This window comes from Anarhichas minor, unplaced genomic scaffold (assembly GCF_050575085.1).
Source record: "Anarhichas minor isolate MPS153535 unplaced genomic scaffold, ASM5057508v1 ptg000136l, whole genome shotgun sequence".
Lineage (NCBI taxonomy): Eukaryota > Metazoa > Chordata > Actinopteri > Perciformes > Anarhichadidae > Anarhichas > Anarhichas minor.
In genome coordinates this window covers 2,576,247-2,601,029 of record NW_027466582.1, presented here as the reverse complement: position 1 = coordinate 2,601,029, position 24,783 = coordinate 2,576,247, and the positions used below count along the sequence as shown (strand labels likewise).

The window sequence follows — 24,783 nt, the reverse complement described above, 5'->3', positions numbered from 1 at the left end:
CTCCTCCTTTTATCTCTCACTTCACTTCTGCTATCTCTGATGTTGCCCAACAATCTCCACCACTCCCCCGTCTTTTTCTCTCTCTCTCACTCTCTCTCTCTCTCTCTCTCTCTCTCATCTATGTTGGCTCTGGACTCATGTGGCTGATTGTGTGTGAGAGTACAGCTGATACATGGGTGAGGGAGGGAGGGAGCAGGAGAGTGAAAATAAGAGACAAAGAGAGGGCAAGAAAGAAGGGGAAAATAATAATTCCCCACTGTAGTTCTATCTTCTGTAGCTGCAGCACGATTCATTCATTCAAATAATCAAAAGCTGGAAAAAAAATGCAGGAACAGTACACGTTTGTGGCACACCACATGTTATTTCTCAAGATGCTCAATGAGAATTTAGAAATAAGACCAGACATACACCCTTGTTAAAGAGTGCTGCAGGGATGGCGTATATTTTTGCACACCAACCCCCAGAAGTAAGCGTCGCACTGGTTCCCCTCGACAACTCCATTCCATTGGGTTTTGGATTATTGCAGAACAAACGTTTATGATAATTGCATGTCTTGTTCAGCAGGAGAATCCTCACAAATGAACACCGCTTTTATGATTTTCGAGCCTTAGAAGCAATCGGCGGATGTAAAGAAAGCCACATCGTTAGGCTGAAAAACAAACTACACCACGGTCACATGAGCACGAGTACACACACACACAGCGTGTCTGTGAAGGCGGACGAGTCCATGTGATGATGTTCTGTAGCCCTAAACGTCTAAAGCTTGTGTTAACCACCAAACTTATTTCAGGCATCTAACCAAAATCCATTATACAAACCCAATGACTTCCAGATAAGGGAACCGGAAGCGCAAACATGCTTCGTCATTTCCAGGCTGCAGCACTAAGAGCCATGTTTGATGGGCTCTACAAAATATGGCACTTGTGTTTCGGCCCGCAGCTAACGATTGTTTTCATTATCACTTGACCTCTAGGACTCGAGGGAAACCTGATGACGAAAGCAAATATTTGGCTTATAACCAAATATGGGCAAAACTAATGACATTCCTGTCAGCTCCTCTTTATGTTTAGTGCTCATTTGCAAATATTATCATGCTAACACGCTAAAATAATAAGGTTAACATGGTAAACATTAAACCTGCTAAACATCAACGTGTCAGCTGTGTCATTGTTAGCATGTTAGCATGCTGAAGAAAACAAATATTTGGATTATGAACAAATATGGACAAAAAATTAGCCTTAACTCTTCTTTATTTTTAGTCCACGTAGCTCTTTTTTTCTGGCAGTAAAGCGTCTGCAGGGTGCTGAGTAGCGCTTCATGGAAAAAGCGCTCCAAGCTCTTTTTTTTCCCCTCATGTTTCTAAGACAACAATATCTTCACAACATATCGGCACTCTAACCCCCGTTGTATGGTAGACGAGCATCGCTCCTTTGTTTTACATTGTTGTTTTCACCACGAGCAACAAACGGAGGATGTCTGCTTCATGCTTTGTGTCGATGAGCTCGTCACCGCTCAATCTGACAGCAGTAACGTCAGAGCGCCGCTGTGGCTAATACCGCCTCACAGAGCGGCTAGCATGACTTAGCTTGTTGCTTAATGAATAACTTTGGTGATTAATTGCTTACCTTTCTGCCCGTAATGGATGAACGGTTGCAGCTTTGGTCACATTTAACCCAATCAATATGAGACTACTGTCACAGGTTTTCACGGTCAGGTCAGTAACTGCATAAAAATCACTGCCAATCCACAGAATTACTTGTGCTTTAATTATATTACATCAAATAAGAACCGAATGATTTCATCCCCCACTAGACATCTCCTTCTCTCATGTTTTTCCCCTTTATGCCACTTGTTTTTTCAAGCAGACAAGAAAGTAAATGTCATTTCAACCGCACTAGCATTAAATGCAGTTTCCATTTCTAGTAGACACTACTGTTCACTGAATCCGGGCAGCGTCTGACCTTCATCCAAACTAGGTGAAAGGAGGGTCGCGAATCCATGTTGAATGACGCACATCGACCCACTCAGGTTTAATTCACTCCGTCAGTGTGTCGAAGGTTATAAAACTACACTGTGACAGAACACATTCCTCTAGTCGTTACCTCTCCTACAATTTAGTTTATGCCTCAGTCTCCTTATCGTTACCTTGCTTTTCCCCCTTTTTCTTTCTTCTCTTTTTGGTCATTTCGGGGGTCTCTCTATTTGTTCATTCCACTTGCCTAGGCTGTCTCCCGGGCCATTAATCTACACCGCTCCTCTGGGCCAGACCGGGCTGCAGCGCCACTCACCGTGTGCTCTGAAAGACCGCTGTGCTCATACAGATATGAAACGACGGACAGAGACAGAGAACGGCTTTTAGAGGAAGCACCCAGAGACATGAGATAAGTAGAGAGAAAGAGATGGGATAGGAGGAGAAGGGGAAAAACCCACCCTCCACTCCTTCTCTGTTCCTGTCGTATAAGGCTGAAGTGACAGACTCGTGTATTTGAGAGAGTGAGATGATGTCGCCAAGAACGACCGCACCGAGGTTACCGTGGTCGCCTGCCCTTTTGAAAAGGTTGGGATTTGAGAAGATTAATATGCCGTTGGATCAAACTGGGGGATTTTTTTTGGCTCGCCCGGAGCCGGCCTGGACACACAGCAGCCGTCGGTGGTGACGGGGGACTCGAGCAGATGGCCCGGCTTAATCGGGGAGACAGAGCTGTCCTGGGTGTACGTGTGTGTGTGTGTGTGTGCGTGTGTGTGTGTGTGTGTGTGTGTGTGTACCTGGGTTTTCAGTTGTGAATTTTTCAGGAAATCAACAATGAATAGATGCAGCAAACTTGGCAGTAAAGACTGTCTAACTCGAGGCTCTGTCAATAACCAGAAAGTATTGGAGCTGACTGAGTTGGGAATTTGGTGCGCTGCAGATCTGAACTCTGTTCTGATGTGCTTTAATGTAATCGACTCTCTAAGAGAGAGACATCGCTCTTTGATTTATTAGATATTTCCTCGTAGTGTGCCGTTTTCTACTCCAATCTATAAAAGGCGCTGTTTAGTACACAAAATATCTTAAAGTGTCTCTACACTGTGTTTCCTCTGCATGGTTTCAAATTTTAATTTTTCACCTATTCATAAAGAAATGTTGTGAAGCGAGAGCCGTCACTCAGGGGAAAAACACAAGAACTAAACAAGAGTCAGTACCTTCTAACATCTAAATAATTGTGTACAATTGCATGTGTGATACATTAATGTCATTGCCTTTAAAATGAGGTTCTACGAGTGTCAGTCTGTCCGTCTGTTACCAGCTGTTCATGTCGCTTTTCAGACGTAATGTTTACTTTTTCTTCCGCTTCAGAGTGAAACTTCTCGTTCTCACCAGGGAGCTGGATGGTACAGGTTGTTACTGTTGTTGGGGGTGACACATGGGGAAAGTGAGGAGGCGTACAGGCACACAATCCCTCACCCGGAGGACCTGGGTTCTACTCCCATACTGGCAAATGTTCTCACTTGCTGAGGTGTTCTTCAGCAAAGCACTAAATCACTGGCTGGCCTTGACCCTGGATTGGGCCAAGATAAGAGAGACAACTAAGTATGACTTAGGGAAGTTGCAGTACAGTACATCTTGTTCAGTGGGTGCATCGGCAGCGGTTTTTGAAGCCAGAGAGCGTTTTATTTTTTGCTCACTCTCTGTTTCCTCAGACAGTCTGGGGATTCAAACCAGTGAGTTTTCCAGTCATAAGCACTCTTTCTCTACCGCTGTCCCTGCTGTCAGGAACCAACGCTTAAAGTTCTAACAAGGGAAATCTTGGCTGTAGAAGCTGTCATTTCCTACTCATTTCCTCTAAAACGTAAACTTAACAAGTGCATTTAATGAAGGCATTTAATAAGACTTGGTTGGTAGTGGGAATTTCATTCTTTGGTAAATCGTCTTTTAGTGCCAGATTCTTGGACGGTGCTTCACATGAATGCTTGCAGTCTGAATATTTTTAATTTTTAAACAGTATACTTTACTCAGCCTCTTGGTGGAAATCGCCCTGCTCTGTGGTTGAGGTGCAGGGTCAACCAGCAGGACTCGGCCTGTAGAGCAGCTGGGGGTTAAATATCTTGCTCGAGGGCTCATGTAGCACTACGGCGGACACACAAGGGGATCCAACCACAGGCCCTCCAGCCTGAGGATGACCTCTGTAACCGCTTGGCCGTGCAAAAGTCCAAATCCGCGCGCTCATGTAGGAGAGGGATGGACCTAAATGTAGCGCCTTTGTTGCTTCAAGGGAGGGAGGGGGGGGGGTCAGGATACAATCCGACCCCGGAGCGTCTTTATGGTAATTGCGGGAAGAGCAAAATCGAAGACGTGCGGGGCATCTCCATGGTGTCAGAGGGGATGTCATGATCCCTGCTGCCGGCACGCTCTCAGTAGCTGAGGATGCAACCACACGCCACGGCGGCTTTTTATAGTGAAGGTCAGTGGGCTCGCAAACTCCTCCGTTGTAAATCACTGTCAGTGTATCCACTCCTCCCGCTCTCCTGCACATTGTCTCTCGTCTCTTGCTCTCGTTTAATTCTCCCGGCCTCTTTTTCACTCTCTCATTGCCGCTCCGTCTCCGTTATTGATGTGTATATATATCTCTTGATCTCTCCTCCAGCTTGGCCGTGCACTCTAAGCCGGTGGTGTTGAAATAGATGGATGCTCGCTGCCCCCGGTAATCTCCGCAGCAGCCATTTAGATAATTAAGTCACTATTCTTGCAGTTGCCTCGCGTCCCGCCACGGGAGCTGAGACTACACGCATACGCGTACACATGCCCCGCGTGCATGTTGATATATTAACACACGCGTGTCCCAGCAGTTACAATAATGTCGCAGAACATGTCATGTTTTTTGTTGTTGTTCTTACTGCTCTGTGTGTGTGTGTATAGGCCCGTGTGCCTGGCAGTGTGTTTGTGGCATCAGCAGTGAGAGCTGTTTGTTTTGATGCCGTTGTTGGTTTTTATTTAGAGAACAGAGAAATTCGCAAAAAAGGATGCAGCGGGGAGAGAAAAGGCGACAGCTGCCATGGGCCACAGAGAATACACACACACACACACACACACACGTATAGATACGGGCATAAGCACACTGCATGATTGGCGTCTGGAAATCTGCTGCTCCCACACAGCGTAGAAAAAGAGTATGCAGAAAGGCTGGATGGGGAAGTGTGCACACGAGCCCCAGGGTTTTTCTCCAGCTTTGTGTCTTGCCGTTGTGATAATGTGGCGTTTTGTTGAAAGTCTGTGTTTTAATTAACTGAGTAGCAGCGTGCTGCGGTGGAGGTATAGCAGTGCCTCTCTGTTCCTCGGGCTAATCGCATGCCAGGGATACTGAGCACCAAACGCTGGCAGGCCGTCACTAACTCGGCCATTGCGACATTTCACGACGCCGCGGTCATTCCCGTCTGGACAGGTGCCAGTGAAAGCTGGCTCTTTTTTGGGACAGAAAAGTGATGGCCGTCCCATGCTGTTTTCATCATGCAGAAGTGAAACCGTAGCCAGTTTGTTCAAAATACAGTAAACAAGCAGCTTGGAAACACTTGCATCATGATGTTGCACACATAAGTTTTACTTAATACTGCTCTGCTAACAGAATTGCGCTGATGCACACTGAGGGGGAAGTTTGCTGTCAGTGGTGAAGGTATACGCAATGTATCTTAATACTAAGAAAACACAAGCCTTGGCCTCATCTTCTTTGTACTTCTTTTTCTCCCTGTCTACCTAATACGCCGTATCCCCCTTTTTATCCGCTTTGAATGATCTGGCCTTTGCTTGCATGCTTTATCAAAGAGAAGATGATCGGGAAGTGTCTGTCTCTGGCAAAATGAGGCAGTGTGTGCATGTCACCCACCAGTGTTTCATCCATCAATGTGTCAGATTAATGTACAAAGTGCCTTCTCTCACTATCGTCTCCTCTAAAAACCTCTGTGGAAATCCTAATAGGCAGATGAGATAAGGAAATGCGAGGTGCTGGATTCAGATTAGCTCAAGAATCTCAAGAGTGACTGGTGACTACCCCGTGGTTCAGGTTTTATTTGAGTGTCAAATGCTTCCCAGTTGTCCTGTAGCTGCAGCTGTTTAAGTAAAACCAGCCTACGTGCCTCTAATCATCTGCTAAAATGGAAGCTATTTATGCTCCTAATGGTGCCTAAGCTGGTGGGCTTTGTTTTGAGACGCCCTATGTTTTTTATGACACACCACTGACTGTGCCGCGTCTCTGGATTCCACTCAGACCACTAATGAGGTGTACGAGTTGTAGCAAAGTACTAATTCCCCTCAAACCGCTGGGATTAATTGGAACCGCTAATGCTAAGAATCAATCCTAACAATGGGCTCGTTGGTTTCCAGGCCAGCAGGTAGCTGCATTCATCTCTGCTTCTCATCCTTGAAGATGGCTTTTTCTCTTCCTCTCTGCAACCCTCTCACCTCACCTCCCCGCACGCACACACACACACACACACACACACACACACACACACACATAAACGGTGTCTGAGCCCATGCGATAGACACAAGACTCCATTCTTTCCTTTGCTGCGTTTGTCTTTCCTCTGGCTTCCGCTCTGTTGTTTTTTCCCCCCCATCTTCCGCAACATCAATTTAGGTTTCATGTCCTTAAGAGAGGAAAGTTAAAAATACCCAGGAAGCCCTGGCTCTTTTCTGGCAGATCAGTTTGCTTCATCGATCAGTAGAAAAGACGGTGGGAAGAAAAAATCTCTAAATACAGAAAGCATTTATTACTGTGTACTCTGTACCATGCAGTTAACAATGTTTTAGTGTGACAGCACATTGCTTAATTAATGCACCTGTTTTGTTTGTTGTGTGTGTGTGTGTGTGTGTGTGTGTGTGTGTGTGTGTGTGTGTGTGTGTGTGTGTGTGTGTGTGTGTGTGTGTGTGTGTGTGTGTGTGTGTGTGTGTGTGTGTGTGTGTGTGTGTGTGTGTGTGTGTGTGTGTGTGTGTGTGTGTGTGTGTGTGTGTGTGTGTGTGTGTGTGTGTGTGTGTGTGAGTAAAGGTACTATCTGAATTGAGACTGTATCTTCATCATCTGGTGGAGGAGGATTTAAAAAGCCTGTGACTCTTGCGTTTGCTCCAGGCTATTCCTGTACCAACAGTCTCTCCCATTATTTAAATATCAGGATGAACACCTTTGTTGTCCTGGAGGAACTGTCAGCACATTTACTAGTCTGCGACTGCACCGTGTGTGTGTGTGTGTGGTGTGCGTGTATGCCTGTGACAGTTAAAAGTGTTACTGGTTGGTGTCTGTGCGCGTCTCCCACTGGGCAGCTCATCGACAGCAATATCTTGTCCTCCTCCTAAAGGTACAGTACCCCTTCCTTTTCCCGGCCCTCATTTGTGCCATCCATCCAGACTTGCTGATGGACGGATTGATCATTAGCAGCCGGTGTAGCAGGTGGCTCTTTATGTGTGTGAGTGTGGTGAAAGCTGCGCTGTCTCCGGGTCAATAGAAGTAAACACTACTACGGATTGGAAACGGAGCCCTTCCTCTTGGGGAGTATCCGTGGCGGGGTGGACTAGCTGGGGATATTAAAAGCCAAGCAGAATGTGCCAGCAAAGCAAACATCACACCCCAGAACAGAAGTGTGACACACAAACCCAACCCTGATCACACCCTCCTCTCTATTTCAAGCTGCACACACACACACACACACACACACACACACACACACACACACACACACACCGTACTGCTGTTTTTTATCTCGTTTGCTCGCTCGCTCCGGCTCGCGCTGCCACGTTCTGTCCATCTGTTAAGCTCCTTCATTCCTCACGTCTATCTGCGGCTCCCTGCGTATTCCCACATGGCTTTGTTAACGCAGCTCTGTCACACACATACACACTCCGACATGCTGCGCGCCGCCTCGGAGTGACAGATGCTGTTCTTTAGGGTGTGCCTCTCACGTTCCCACCTGCCAGACAACTTTTCATTTGGGCTAATCACCCCGCTGTTGCTCGGGAGCCGAAGTTATTGGAGACTCCTGATGGTGCGCTGCGTGGACCGACAAACCCGCACACGCGGGGACAGTGTAGGAACATGCAGGGCATCTCCATGGTGACAGCAACGAGGTCGCAGGCATTAGCGTATGCCCACACATAAACACACTTATACTCCTTAACTGCGTCTCTTTGTTGCGTATGTTCGCACCCATCTCACTTTGCTGTCTCAGTGGCACATGTGTTTGAAACATCACATTCAGGCTGCAATTTCGATTGTGACGCATTAGCAGTGCTAGAATAGACATTGTTTTTAAACGGGAGTTGAAAAACACCCAGCGACCAACACACACACACACAAACCATGCCTCCTCTGCAGCAGCTTTTAACTCACGACGTGACTGACAGCACAATGGGTATTCCAGTCAGCCTGTCAGTCAGCTCGTTAGGTTTGATTGCTGACACGGTATTTCTCTCCTACTTTTTTCACCTCCTCTGTTCTGGGTGGAAACCTGAGCCTTTTTTTATGTTACTATTTGCGCTTCCACAGGATTAGTGATCTTAATCGTTTGTTTAGATTTTCATCTCTCTGCAAAAGATCCTCAGTCTTGAGCTGTTACGCTGAGTAGGAGCCTGGAGTCTGAAAATAGCATTTGGCGTGGGAAAGTCTGATGCCTTCAGGTAAGATTATTAACATGCTGATAGGATTGCAGGAGCTGAAGAGCCTCGTTAATTGCTGTAGGGTATGACTGGAATGCTGTCATTACTTTTCTTATGGAATTGAAAAGGCTCTTAAAAAGCTTTGCCTTACATGCGAGCCTCGCAGCAAAGGTTATCGTCTCCCCTCTCTGCAGGGCCGAGGCTTTGTCCGGGGCTGACGGCGGCTGCATTGGATGTGAAAGGAAACGGGCAAATCTTTATTGGCACCTTCTCCCTAGAGCAGTGCGGCGCGGCGCAAAGTGTCATTGTAGATGTGATGTATTTAAGTGTTTATCCTGTCTGGCAGAGTCCACAGGTATGTTGGGTGTTGGTTTCCACAGGCACCTCAGAGAGCGCAATTTTCTTTTATCGCCTCCTCGTACTTACCCTCACAAACACACGCCCTCAGCCTCAAGGTGATGTGGACTCATACACTGACGCGCGCGCACACACACACACACACACACACACACACACACACACACACACACACACACACACACACACACACACACACACGGAGACTTTAAAGGAGTTGAAGAAAACGCACGGAAAAGGAATTTAAGCGTCTGTAATTAGTAGCTTAAATCCCCCTGTTCACCAAGGACCAGAAGTGTAGAGGGATTTGTCTCTGCGACACTGCAGGGATCAGTTACCAGCCTCTGGTTACACAGCACATGCTGACTTGCATAGTGGCACGATGGCAGGAATTCACTTAGAGGCTTGTGACCATATTGAAATGTACTGCCAAGATTCTCAAAATGCCACTTGGGTAAGTGAATTTGAATCATGGTAATGTGAGATGCTCCTCTTACCGTGCCATTACGTCTGGTTTGAGGGTGGAACTTTTTGTGATTCTTTTTTATGCATTAAACGTTGCATGAGGGTTTATTTGAAGATTTAGAGGTTCTCGTGTCAGAGCGTCTAATGAAACGATGCTCTGTTCCAATGAACAGGTCGTTGCGTCACAATGAAGTTTTGATCCCAAGTTTACGGACTTTACTTTCTAACTGGAACCTTTTGACACATTCGCACTGAGAACTTCATCGTGGCACAATCTTCTGATGTAATAATAGAAATATATAAACAACATGTTATATGTGTTCTTCTAACACTTTTATAAAAGAATGATAACAAATAAACATAGCGTAGTCACCTTTAATAAATCATTCCAAATATACATTCACTATTGTATGAACTTATAATATCAGAATACATATATACAGTATATATATATAAAATATATACAGTATATATATATATAAAATATATACAGTATATATATATATAAAATATATACAGTATATATATATATAAAATATATACAGTATATATATGTAAAATATATACAGTATATATATGTAAAATATATACAGTATATATATGTAATTTATGTAATTTTTATATATATATATATATATATATATACATGTGTGATGAAGTACCTTGACATTACAGGCATTAATTCAAAGGATAAGCCCAAAATGTTCCCATCATTCCCGTGTTTGTAATCCGTAGACACTAAACACACTAAATTACATTCTATACCATTTATGGAGGAATTTAAACAAATCCCCCAGCTACTGTGACATTATTACAAAGTGTACAAAGCGTGGCTTTGATGTCTCATCTACGAACATAACTAACATAACTTAGTTTTGACTATGACCTCTCCCAGACTATTACATTAGTTCAGCTGCCTGTCCTTTACCTCAACAGTAGATCAGAACGAGCCTGAAAACAACTAGAACTCCATATTTTGTCATTTACGTACGAGTACTCAGGTAATACGAGTCTCATTATGGATGCTCACTGAACATTGGCGCCTAAATAAATAAGTGAACCTTTCAATCATTTTCTCAATTAATCGATTGTTTGACATTTTTCACAACTTTTTATAGAACAATCGGTGATTCCCAAAACCCAAGATGACATCATCAAACGTCTTGTTTTGTCCACAACTCAAATATTTTCAGTTTACCAGAAAATATTGAAATTTTAAAAGCTGGAATCGGTGAATTTGAACTTTTTTTTTTTCTTTAATTAATTAATTGTTTATCAAAAGAGTTGCTGATTATTTTAATAGTTGACAACTAATCGATAATTCATTGCAGCCCTACATGGCACATGTACCCGTTAATGAAATATTTCTCGTCGATATATACCGTGTGCTTTACTTACTTCCCCTCTGGTGTGTATTGCAGCCGTGCTGAAGGTTACCACACAAAGCTGTGTGTTGTGGGCTCTTTCCAACTTAGTTGAACCTTTGACTGCACAATCTAATGGGTTTGCTCTCCAGCGCTGTTGTTCCTGGAGGTTTACAAGAAGAAGAACAAAAAACTATTTACATTTTGTGGTTAATCACACAACTGTCTACACCGGGGAGCTCAGCGGATGCACACTAGCCTCTTCACATCTGAAAAGATTTTGTAAAAAAGTAAATTGCACATAATTCTGAATACAAAATGCACTCTGCCCGCAATTCTGACTGTTATGGAGATAATGCCCCTTTCTTATGTTTTTTTTGTCCTCTTCCTGTTTTGATGTGGAGGAATTCTGTGCCTGCCCTCTTCTTTCTCAGCTGAGGTGTGGAGCTCGGGTGATAAGAGAATATTAGCTGGCACTAACTGCCATTGTTCCAGCGGACCAGCACCTTGTTTCTCTCTCTCTCTCTCTCTCTCTCTCTCTCTCTCTCTCTCTCTCTCTCTCTCTCTCTCTCTCTCTCTCTCTCTCTCTCTCTCTCTCTCTCTCTCTCTCTCTCGCTCTCTCTCGCTCTCTCTGCCTCAAACATTTTTAGAGATAATACAAAGCTTATTCTTTTGGAAATTCGGAGGTTGTTAAAAGGGGTCGCTGCGGAATGGGAGAAGGTTATTTGCAGAGAGAAAGAGAGCGTGAGAGTGTTGTCCCACAGCTTTTAGCAGCTCCGTCTGGCTCTATCGCCGCGTGTCAGCTTGTGTATTTGGACAGAGCAGACCTTGTGTGAGAGGGAAATAAATGACAGGAGGGGGGTTGAAAGAGGGAATAAAATGTGTGATGGAAAGAAAAGAAAAAAAAAAGGGAGCTCGGAGACTGACACAAAGGGAAGAAGGAGTGAGTGGTTTAGCGGGTAAATGAATGGCTGGTCACAGCAGCTAAAGATGCAGAGGGCCCGGTGCTCCCACCACAGGCTGCAGCGTGTATCGCTCGCATCAAAGCGTTTCAAAGAACCTTTCAATTCCAACAGCCTGCTCCAACAGTCCGCACTGGAGATTTCAACATGTGTGTGTTCTCATTACATCCCGCCAAAACAGTACGTGCACACACAGTTGTTCACTTGTAGTGTATGCTGCTTTTGCACACACACACACACACAGAAGCTGGCATTTCAAGGCGCTCGCTCCTCTGCGAGGCAAGAAGCAGCGTGACAGACCCCAGCGTGAAGAATAAAGACCTGTCATCCGCTGTCATTCTCTCCTTACAAACCAGGGGGATTTAGCATTGGGTCTTGCAGAACCTGGTTCTGAGGTTGTTATTTATTTATTTCAACTGTTTATCAAGGGCTCGGGAAGCGTAGCCTGCCTTTGGTTGAGGAGGAGTACAATGCGCCGCAAAACCCCACAGTGAATGGATTCCACTTCTCAGATGCTGTGCCGCTTTGATTTAAGATGTAATATAGAGTGATGCGCCGCTCATGCTACACAATAGCGCCATGCCCCATACTGATGTAATTGCAGCTCACCTCGCCTCTTAGCCTATCACAGCCCGCTGTGCTTGAAAGGAGGAGAACCCTCAAATGCAATTCAAGGGCAATCTGATTGAATTAACCAGCCATTAGATGTATGAGATGAGCCGTAATTGCGGTGGTATTTATCTATTCAGATGAATGGGTTTCGACCGCAAGGTCGCGACACTGCAGCGCCGTCCTCGAAACAACTTCACTGAGCGCGTACCTTATTCCGTCCCGCTCTCACCTCTCATTGCTGATCCCAGATGCCCAGTGTTACAAATTCAGCTCTTTATGATGTTGGCACGGATGGTGTGTTTTTTTTCATTTTTTTTTTTTTTTTATAGACCTGCTCAGCAGTGCTCATTTCTCTCCCTCTCTTGTCGCAGCCTTCGGTAATGACTGAGAGAATGGGAATTGGAGGCAACAAATGAGCCGCACTGTGTTCATGTCAGTCAGGTGCAATGGGAGCAGATGCTGTGAGCGTTTACACCCTCGTGTCAACATGTTCTCCCCTTAATTCACTCGGTGTCTCGCTTTTTATTTGTCCTATGGTGCTTTTTCTATCTTTGATAGAAACCCGGCTTTTGTGTCTTTAAACCCCCCCCCCTCTCTCCCCATTTGCATATATTTAATACAATTCCAACCTCACCTATTCCCTCTTTGTGTCCATCTCCTGCAGGCCTGCCCCTGTTATTCCCTCTGAGAGGAAGAGGAAGTGATGTCACGCCACCACCACCGCTTTGAGAGGGACTACCGGGGACCCTGGGAGCGGAGAGACATCCGTCCGTCAGGCCTCCACAACGGCGGAGCCAATCACAGCTGTGCCTCTGCCGTTGTCAATGGCAACAACCGTCCGGGGCTCCTCCCCCTCCCGGTCATCCCCTCCCTCCTCCCCACCCCGGTCACAGTTGCCGTGACAACATCGAGTAACGACATCGCGGTCAAGCGAGGCATCCCGTCGGTGGCTTCAGCGTCTGCCAAGGTAAGAGCCCCGTCCGAATGGAACGCCGCAACGCCTTCTGACTCTGAAAACTCCGTCACGGTTCTGTCTCCGTCTCCGTCTCTCCCTGTGTCAATGTTTTTAAATCTGTAAAGACTCCCCAACTGTACCTCATCTTCAACTTTCCTCATGCTTTTGAGGCTTTTCAGCTTCCCCGTCTCTCCCTCGCTTCTGTCTTCCAGTTCTCATCTTCCACTTTCCTCCAAATGTTTCTGCACTGTCCAACTCACTGGCATGGCTGTCTTCATAGTTCAACTGTCTCAGCTCTTCAAGCCCCTCTCTCTCGCTCTCGCTCTCGCTCTCTCTCTCTCTCTCTCTGCTGCCTCCTGCACTCTCTGCCCTTATCCCTCACTCCAGTCCTGCTGCTCTCTCTGCACTCTCTCTGTCCAATGGCCCTTTTTCTTGCCAAACCGTTCTCCTTCCATCTTCATTTTCTCTCCCTGCCAAATGGCAGGCTTGGCCCTGCCTTTGCCTCCTTGGTAATTTCTGTCTTTCATTATGTAAATGACCTCTGACAGCGGCTCAAATGGGCGCTGCTGTCAGAAGTGATGGCTGGAGGTGGTGCTTTTCTTAACAAGCAAACAAACCAAAAGCACCACATCATTATATGAGCTCTGAGTAATATCGTGGATTTAAAAAAAAATAAAGAAAAACTCTCACGGCTGCACAATGCTCCTTTCAGACAAAGGCTAGAAAGCAACTTTTAATGAGACAGAAATTGCCATATTTGACTGTGGCTTGTGTGTGCGTAGTTGTAATTTGTCATCATGTTTGTGTAGCTTATACAGAGAAGTGCAGCTTGGAAATGCTGTACACTTTGTGTTCTCCACCCCCTCGCCCGGGGATTTGCTTGCTAGCTGGCTGTCAGCAGCGTGTGAAGAGACGGGGCCTTTACCAAAAAACAAAAAGAGTTCGACATTTCAGCCTCTCCCGTGCCTCTGCTTCCATGGATACCATTCATCTTCTCTCCAACTTTCCTCCTCACTATCCGATCATTTGCTTTAATTTGAACATCAGCGGATCCATCTGGGCTCTCTCTTTGCTCCGGCACCTTCTTGGGCTCTTGCTCTCCGTGGGGCCTGCACTCTGAGAGCAGAGGTAAACAATGCTCTGGTAATTTAGCCCATAAGTGCACATCATTAGACACCCTGCTGAATGCACTGACCACAGACACAGTAAATCTGCTCTGGCACCGCATCGGCCCCTCCTTTTGTGCGGCTGAATAATTACATAGATCCCGACAAAGTCTCGCCATCTCCCACCGTGGCCATTGTCATCATTCAATGGCTGCCAGAGCAATTAGGTGCCTCGCCTCGCACGTGAGTGTTTAAAGGTACACTATATGTGGGAATGTGTGTGCGCAGATGCAGCAGATATAATGCAGATCCTTCCCCAGATGCCTCTCTGTTAGCTTTATTCAGGGGTTTACCTTTCTACTTTGTTTCGCCTCTGACAGTCCTTTGTAAGGCGGGCAACAGAGACCAGCGGCGTTTAAAAAGGGAAAGATCCAGAGTTTGGGCCTCAAGAGCCGGCCAACAGTATCATGCAAGCCTGTCTTTTTTTTTTTTTTTTTGAGCTGTCTGCTGTCCTCACTTGCTCTTTCTCTTTCTCTCTTTCTGTCATCTTCGATCAAAGCTGTTGGGAGTCACAAAGAGTCTGATGGACGGATGCAGCTCCCTCTCCGTGGTCCCTGTGTCTCTGCGCTCTCCGTGGCTACACTAAAAACCTGACAGGCCGTTATTGATCTCCACTGTTTGGAGACCCTGGCTTTATAAACCCCGCGGCCCAAGTGGGGACACAGCCCAGCCTAGACATGTCTGAAAGCTATGCCCCCTGCACAAACCACTCTGTAATAAAACCCGTAAATGGAGTAATTATTTCCCCTTAATTTGGGATGCAGAGCAGGTGTATTGTTTTAGCGTTGCTGCAGTGTGTTCTGTGCTGTTATAAATGATGTCTCTTCATGTGCTTTGCTTCAGCTTTAATGATCAGGTTAAGAGTTGTGCGGCTGTGTGCAGGACAAGTGCTGAGAGTTTAAATGTACCATCTGGTGGCGTCGTCCATCCTGATGTAAAGACAACCACATGGAACAGTGGGCTATAGTTAATTTAGAGCTGCACTTTGTTATCCCCTGCCGGGCCGTTAATTAATTTTTATGTATTTTTCCGCGGTTGTTACGGATGTAAAGTCACTGCAGCACTCTGAATCCATGTTTTTAATAACAGCGACTATTGCCGTGTCCTGCTGATGAACAGGACTTTACCGGGTCAGCGGAGAGTCCAGTTTCACTTTGTACGGCATCACTTCTTCCTCGTGATGCTGTGATCCACAGAACCGTTTTCTTAGAAGATCGGTTTACTAGGAAGGTGATAATTCAACGGACGGTCGCTATACGTCATCGCTTTTTGGATTTGCGAAAATGAACAATACTAATGCAAGCTAATGTCGGGTTAACAAGACAGATCTATGGTGAATAAACCAACATTTCACCACCATGTGATTGTTTCTCACCATCCTACATTTGATTAATTATAGATGTGCAGAGACATGATGACAGGGACCAGGAAGTGTCGGGCTGAATGATATGCGACTATAAAATCTATAAACCAACACAATCGACTGTGTTTTCACCCTGTGTGCGTAAAAAAACACCTTTAATCAGACACCTTTAATGCTCGTACTCCCCTTGAAATAGCACTTGTCTAATTGGTGTCAACTGCGGCAGAAATATCACAAAATCTTCTTTCCACTGACTGACGGTTGAAGAGTGAGTGCTGTTATTGGGATGATTCGTGATTCGAGTTATAGATCCCAACAATGCACCGCAACATGCTTTCAAAAGGTTCTGTGACAGATCTATGCTGGGGTCAAATGTTTGCACGTGAATGTTACCCGTCTGTTATCTAGCGTTGGAAAGGATTTTATAGGGTTTAAACATGGGCCAAAGCTGGAGTTTGTATCTCATATTACTCCAAAAAAAGTCTCTTCCCACAGATAGCCCACTGGAACATGTGGATTTCCCTGCACAGTCTAATCCTTTAATATGATTTTTTTTAATCCATCCTCCCCTGATATTTAATAGCAGCAGTGCTATTACCAATCCCTCTTGAACACAGGAGCCGTAGTTGAAATACAATAATCTGCAGCTGCATATTGATCTAAGGAGTGCCACAAACCAATAACTGTGTAACGTCTTATATCATCTGCATTTGGATTCACTCTGCATCCCATTCATTCATGTCTCTGTTGGGTGTTTCTGACCTACAGCGCGGTCTCGATACAGCAGACTGAGCCGTTCCTTTAGCCTGCAGCACCTCAATAATCAGTGTTGTTGGAAACCAAACTCACAACAACATGTAAGTCAGTTTTGGGCTTTTGTTGTACCGGTGACATCGTTGTAGCGCCATAAGGGGGGGTCTCTGAAGTTCAATATGATAGATATCAAGAGATTCTGTGAATGTTGTAATATTTGACAATATTATTACATATGATTATTGGAAGATCATTGATTGATCACGACCCATCGGACCATAGCTCTGCTTCCAGTGAGATAAAGAATCGTATAGCCAATGATGAATACATTTGATATTTTATATAGTTCTATTTATTCTAACAAAGAGCGTCACTCCAGCTTCAGCTACGACACCTCCGGCTGTTTGATCTTCTGTAGTCTAATACCTGCTGCTGGCAGTCCATCAGAGCGCATATTCACCAGCAAGGCCGAGTAAAGGCCGCGCTGTTCTGCTGATTACATTTCAACACAAACCGCAGGCACCGCAACCAGCAGGCAGATCTTTTATTCTTCTCCTTGACTCAATGCACATGTTTGAATCCATTCGTGCTTGTCGTCGTTTTGAAAATGTCTGTTTTGGATTTCAAGAAATATTCGAAAAGTTCTCAAAAAGTGTCGTGATAAAACAAAATGAATTCCCAGCATTGACGGCACCGATCAATAGAGCTCGTCTTGAAACCAAATCACACATTGTGTGTTGCTGGTCATTGATTTGAGCCAGGTCAGCCAGCCAATTGTTTGAAGCAGACCGCATACTGTGGCCAACACAACATGGTATCCAGAGAACAGCAGGTGTCATGGCCTCATTCTGACACAATCACAAAAGAACGAAAGAAAGAAAGAAAACACAAAAAGCATGTCTCTCTCTTTTTCTTTTTCTTTTTCTTTTTTTTTTGTTGCAACCAGATGGAGGGATGGATGTTATTTTCCCGACAGTGACAAGGAAAACAAATCACAATGAAATCTATTTTGTCAGCTTCAATTAATATCGATTTAAAAAAAAATAATTTGTATTCACCGATTAGTTGTTCGGTCAATAAAATGTTTCCCAAAGCACAAGATGACTTCATTCCTCACGTCTTGTTTTGTCCACAACTCAAAGATATTTCGTTAACTGTCCGAGAGAAATAAAAAAACAGAAAACATTCTCATTTAAAGAAGCTGGAATTACAGGATTTAGACTTTTTTTGCTTTTTAAAATACTCAAACCGATTAATCGACTATCGAAATAGTTGCCGATAAATCTGATGGTTGAAAACAAATCTATTAATCGTGCAGCTCTGCATGTGAGCATCACTGCCGTGTCAGGGAGCCCGGTAATGAACAGACTGGAAGACTCTGAAATCACTGAATCTTCACTGAGGTTGAGGCTAAAAGGGGAAGACGTCTTTTTGAAAACCGGGAGAGCCTTCTGACAAGTTGCCGTGAAATGTATCGAATATGAGACGATTAAAGTTTAAGAAGGCGCACGCTGGGGAAGCTGGATGAGGGAGGCAGAACGGAGACGGGGGAGGCTGCGCGGCGGCGGAGACTTGCTTTTGAATTAGCTTCAGATGATAGCGGAAACTACAGTTGTTCCATCAAATAGTGAAACACAGAAAAAGATGAAAACTTTACATTTCCAAAGCAGACAGACTCACCATGTGGTCCTAAAGACAACCAGCTGCCGAGCAAAGCAGAGAACACTAAACATAGCTGGAGGAAAGATTATTGCTTCACAGCTTGAAGCCTGCTTTTTGTTGCTTCATACTGATGGACATAAATTGACGATGATCCAATTTGATTATATCGTTCAGCACGTTAATGCCACAACAGCGATCTTAATGCGGATGTAAAGTTTTTAAGGATGGGGGGGATATCGTGTTGTTCTTTTATTCCTGACATTTTACACTTCTGTTGGAATTCAAAATATACACTCAAACATTCTCCTTAAATACTAAGTAGCACAGGCTTTCTGAGGCGCCTTTATCTTCCTCCGAGGAGCAGGAAGGTAAGCAATCTTCACACTCGGCTGCCTGGATTTGATTTATTAGCTTCTACTGTACGTGTTGTCATCCTATCACAGACTTGCTGCGTGCCATTTTGCATTCGCAGCAAAAATGTCACAAAATCCAGCTCTCAGAAGACGAGTCCTCCGAAGTAAAGCACACTGATGGATGAGGAATACTTCATCTCACCACCATCGCTTTTCATTCATTATCGGTAAGCCGTCATGTGAAACCTGAAGGCTTCTTTCTTGGGCGAGTCGAGTTTCTCTTTGTCTGATTTTTACCGTTCGATCTGTTATAGAATTTTAGCTATGCAAGCCAGACGTCTGCTGCACATTTCACTCTTTGTGAGTGGTTAAGTGGCGCGTGTCAGTATATTTTAGAAAAGTCAGCTTGTGCCACACGTTTCTGCTCGCTCCTTCCATCTGGATTTTTTTTCCTCCCTGGGAAAACAGGAGTTTGAATCCCTGGCACAATACAAGGAATACATTCATAGCTTGTCTAGTTCGATTACTTTCTGTTAGTCATCTCTCTGTTTTTTTCCATAAACACAAATATCATCATAATGTTTGTGGACAAACAAATCCGCTGTCGGGCGTTTACAACAGTGTCATTAAGAAGCCGCGCATTTCAAGGATTAAGCAGTGATTTTCCTTAAGATGATGTACGGAAACTTTTTCAGTGTTAACGAGAAGCAGCGATTGTGTGTTTACCAGGGTCTGGATGTCTCCGCACCATGTGGGTAGAATTATGTGCTTTCCACTCTGAATCAGAGCGGGCTGTGCTGCAGTAGTTGCTAATTAAGGATAGAGACATAGAGACAGACAGACAGACACCTCAGTCATGAGGACTGCACACTGTCAAACTGTCAGAGAAAAGGCACTGTAAAAAAAGGAACTGTCAGACTTCTTTTCACTATCGGCATTTGAAATCGGGTGGATGGAAAAATGGGAGTCCTGCATCTGATGACAGATTTATCAGAAATCTCACACCCTCATCACACATTCAGGACCGCCGTCATCTTTTATCGTCTTTTATCGAAATTATTCACTGCGGTCTTCTTGATTTAAGAAAAACGATTCACGTAAAAACGGTCTACGGATGAGGGACGATAACAGACGGGTCAGAGAATAGGTGAGGGCAAGCGTTATCTTTGTCTGTCTTGTCAATCTCACTGCGACAAGCTGTTCTGCCGGGTTTCATCCAATCCCCGTCCTCTCGTGGGTCCTCCTGCGCCTGTCTCTCTGTCTACCGGGGTAGGATCCCAGCTGACCTTTTCTACCAACAATGGAGCGCCACATTCATCCGTCCAAGTCCTCGCTCTCTATTTCTGCTTCTGCTCCTGAAGCATCTGCTTCATCTGAGGGTGGATTTTTAATCATCTTGGAGAAAATAAAACACCGGCAGAGAGACGGTTTATTGTTCTGAAAACCATGGATATCCCAAAATAAGAGACCTTTCAGGGTCTTTGCTTTGTGGCGGGTTTGTTCTGGTGACAGCGGGCGTTACAAAAGACTGTATGCACAGCTCTGGCAGGAGAAAATACGATGGTCCAGAAGGGGTTTGCCCTCTTCTTTTCCTGCTAAGTAACTGTGTGTGTGTGTGTATGTGTGTGTGTGTGTGGAAATGGAAAGCAGCCCCCTAAACACACCGGCGGTCTTATGAGCCTGGCTCCAAACAGACGGCCCGGTGGCTCGATCTAATAAGCAGTCATTGGATATCAGATTCAAAACTCGCTCTGCTTTGTGAAAGATGAGATGCGAGCTCCCTCTCTATTTATGTCACAATGACTATATGCAATATGAGTGTGTGATATTGAAAATGCTGAGGAGTGTGTTGTCATCCAATACTGTACATCTGCTCTCCCGGGCAGCTCACGGAGATCATTGTCTCGCTGGCCTTTGGCTGAGCAGGAACTGGCGCGTCAGGCGCCCGCTACGCAAACAAAGGTGTGTTTACAAAGTGCAGACTTGTCTCCGAGGTAAAGTCTTCCTCTGCTCTCCGTCTGTCCTTGGTGCTTGCTTTGTCTCCTGTGCTCAGCGACTAGTCAGGGAAAATATTCTGCTCTCTGCAGCGGCTGGATTGATGAAAGTCATGTAAGCCCCGTCCCCACGTTATCACCGCTACTATTTATCACCCTCCATCACACTTCTATTACTTCTATCTAATTCTTCAGCCCACCCCAACACCCCAACACCCCCTCCAGCCACTTCAAACAACTTCTTGTCTTTGTCGGAGCATAGATCCTCATTCCTGCGTCAGCGTTGCCTCCCTCTGAGCGCGCTTGTGTGAAATTGGATTGCTGATCCGTTGGCATTGAGCGGCAGAGATGTAATATGGGATAGCGGCAACCGCATGTTCTGATGCCGGAGACAGCTGTTACAGGACACCGAGGGATCGCAGCTTGACTCCTCGCACTCATCCCTTCAAGACTAGAAGTGCTCTCAGCAAACATCTCATGACAACATCAAGGAGAACAACAAACACACGAGGCTGTGGTCCGGCACATTGCACTTGCGCAGCATGCGGAAGGTTTGCCAGATTTGCTCGATTCGCCAACGTGTCAAGAGTTCATAGTTGATCCGTGGGCAATTTGAAGTGGCTGCCGTCTTCAATTTGCCATTATCGTTTGTCATCGCTCCATCTCACTCCCACCCCCCTTCCTCATCACACGGTGAGAGATTTGTGTCAAAGGGGGAAAGTGATATTTCACACATATTCACCCTATAATTATTCCACTCTCTCTCTCTCTCTCGACTGGCCTGAAAGTTGGACGTGAAATGTTTGTCGTTTGTTTCCGCGCTCAGATCAGTCTTTTGGTTTCCAATTGTGGCAACTTTCCAAAGCAAAAGCTGCATGAAAAGTTTGTTTCGAACAGTAATCATTTTGGTGCAATATCTGGCTAAATCCACGGAAAAACCACCCGCCTCAAAGCCCAGAAGCTCCTCTGAAAGTAGCTTATCTATCCATGTATCGGCAAAACTGATCTCACTGTAATTTAACGGTTCTTGCTGAACACTTGTGCTGTTCTGTGACAACATTTTTGCAGCCACCTTTGAACCGAAAGGATTTGATGATTGTTTGCTACTCAAGACGTTTTCACTTACAGACATATATATATATATATATATATATATATATATATAGGTAAAAACAAGCTTTAAATCATGTAACCTCCAACAAACACCCGTGTTCCTGTGACTCACGCATGGGATGTTTACTTATAGAGAAGTACAATATAGACGCTAATGTCATGCGGCACTAACGCCGACACATGTGCACGTTCAGCTTGGCCTATGAAAGGTACATGCTGCATATTTGAGAGGTTACTTTTTATCAAGCAGCCGACAGAAATTCAGTGACCCCCCCTCCCCCCCCCCCCCCCCCCACCCACCGCCCCAAAAAAGGCCTCTGCTCTCAAATTCCGAGCTGCCATTCATCCATCGCTGTAATTGAGCACGTCATCAAATGAGCGGATCAGATCTGCAGCCCTTCAAAGACCCACACTTAGTACCCATATACGCCTTCAAGTGTTAAATGAACTCCCTGCTGAGCCGAGCTGATTGTATGTCATTTGGCTTTCCTCTGCTGGGAAATAACTCCCCATCCACCATGGCCGCCTCCCCCCTCTCCCTTTGTCTGTCCTGTTCCACAAATGCTGAATAAAGAGCGGTGGCATTTAAAAAGGTCCACATGCGGAGGGGTTGACATTCAAAGTGCTGCCACCTTAAGGTTAACTCCGTACGAAAGGTGGCGGTGAATGCAGGCTTTTAAAGCACCACGCGTGTCATGTGGAATATCAGATATCATCGAGGAGGCAGACGGAGTGGCGTTTGAGATGCACAGGTAAACAATGCAGCGCGTCTGCCACTTACGTACCTTGACTTAGAATTCTGCAGTTGCTCTCAGCAGCAAACAAGGGTTTTTTCACGTGTGGCTGGTGCACTGCCCAGCCTCTATCTCTGCAAATGAATATGTCTATAAAAAGAGGAGCACTTTCTTAGTCTGTAAATAGACACCAGCAGCCTTTGCTTTGACATTTCTTTGCTTGATTTGGTACGGTTGGGTGCACAAAAGAGGCAATAAGCAAGGCTCAAGAGAGGCTTCTTGAAATTACTTGGAAACTAAAGCATTAGTCAATTGACTTTGTGCTCTTTGCGCCCACCCGACTGATATCTGTGAAGGATCTTTTGCTGTGTTTTGTTTTAGCTTCACTGAAGAACACACAACTCGAAGGACAGACTGCATTCAACGGGAGAAGGACCACTTTGACGCAGACCGAAGTGTCTCCACAGACATCCATGGTGCCTGCATCATTCACTTTCCATCTTATAATATAATCAATTAATAAGGAGGCTAGATGCAGGTCCTGAGTCTATTAAGTGAACGTGGACACAGATTATGACCGATTATTTTGCTCCATAGTCACCGCAGTAAATATTGCACCCATTTTTAACAAGCAACATATCTTTTCACCAAAAACACACAAATCAGGAGAAAGCTAAAGCTTTTTCCGCCTCAGCAACACGGTCTCGCGAAATCCGGCGACTCGCGTTACTGAACATCCTAGCTAACTACATTTTTCCATAAACCTAAATATGACCGTTAGGTTTGAAAATATGAAAATTGTGCAAACATGACCCAGTTCACGTTCACGGACACTTAGGAGACAGGAAATGTACCTTTTTAAAACATTGGCGGGAGCTCGTGATTCATCATCTTTGCAATAGACGTGAACATGGTGAACGTTCTACCTGCTTGATGTCAGCATGGTAGCATATTCATTGTGAGCATGTTAGCATGCTGACAAGTGCAGCTTCACAGAGACTGTAGCCTTGTTGTCACTGAAATAATGGAGTTTGCACCATAACCTTTGCAGTTGCACAGTTAAACTTCCATCATATCATAGATCATTCCACATATTTTATTGGTTATTTTGTAAATGACAGCTTTGCCTAACTTTTATTGCTCAATAAACTGATGTTTTATTGTTCAAATATTATTATGTTCACCATCCATCATATGCAGCAAATCTTTCTTTGTCTGTCAGAAGGTTACATTAGGCTTTTAGCTGTATTGTATATTAAAATCTAACAGAATCCTCTGTGGCAGATGCTTCTCTTGTTCTCCTCCGGACAACTTTTTTCTATCTCTCTCATTACTCTTCCCTTTCTCCCTTTTCATTATTTGATTGTCGGGCCCCCAGTTACTGTGGGCCTCCCCATTGCACTCTGCTCAGGGGAATCCACAGCCAGCCATTTTAATAACACACACATAAATAATAGATATGTTTTAAATGCAAATTCTAATAGGGACTTTGGGGGTGACTCAATCATGCAGCATTTGTGGTCTGACCTTAACGCAGGCTAACAAATTACTGGGAGCTCGGCGTTTCTCATTAGGAGCTCCACGCATCATCACCCTGCCAAGTACTCCTCTGCCATAACCACAACTACTACACACACACACCACCTAAATGTTTTTCTTTCATCTTTACACAGTTAAGTAGTTTTGAGTTTTTATATGTTGCTGCACAGTTTAAGTGTTCAGTTGCATGCGGAGTTGAGAGTAATGCTTTACATGAAATGGCATCGCGCTCATCAGTAGGGGCTGATGTGATCCACCGTTTATCAGCAGGAGCAGCTTAATGTTGCTGATGTTAGTAGAATACGTAGGGCTAATGACACCGTTGCTATTGTTGTCGGCCTGTTTCTCAAAAAATACGTCTTTTTCCAGTGACGGATGAGATAAATAGTAATAAATAAGTACAAGTGTTTGTCAGAATTGGTGAAAGTATCAATACAGAAATGTAACGATATTCCTTTACATGTAGAACTGAAGTTAAAATGCAAAAGTGCTGATTGCAAAAATAAAAGTAAAAGTCGTCTTGTAGAAAAAAAATGTAAAAGGAGAATGACAAAAAAAGTTTTGCCACCAAATTGTTATTTGAAATGTAGAGTCTGAAAGGTTTAGAGGGGGAATTATGATTTGATGGAACTTCTGAAAACATAGACACTGTGTTTCTGTACAGGGCCACAAGCCAAACATGTTTGGAACCATTGCTTTATTATCTAACAATGATTGTTTTTGTATGCATTCATTTTTATTTCAAATATTCATTTGTAAAGTAAATAGCAA

The 24,783-nt window shown here is 44.7% G+C and overlaps 1 protein-coding gene across 1 annotated transcript in view; it reads left to right on the top strand.

The window, feature by feature from the left end:
• Nucleotides 1–24,783, top strand: part of klhl29 (kelch like family member 29) — a 188,734-nt gene that overhangs the window by 52,823 nt on the left and 111,128 nt on the right. Inside the window, exon 5 of the mRNA XM_076084165.1 lies at nucleotides 13,045–13,347. Within this exon, the coding sequence (XP_075940280.1) occupies nucleotides 13,084–13,347 (264 nt within the window). The 5' untranslated portion in view covers nucleotides 13,045–13,083. The remainder of the gene's footprint in view (nucleotides 1–13,044; nucleotides 13,348–24,783) is intronic.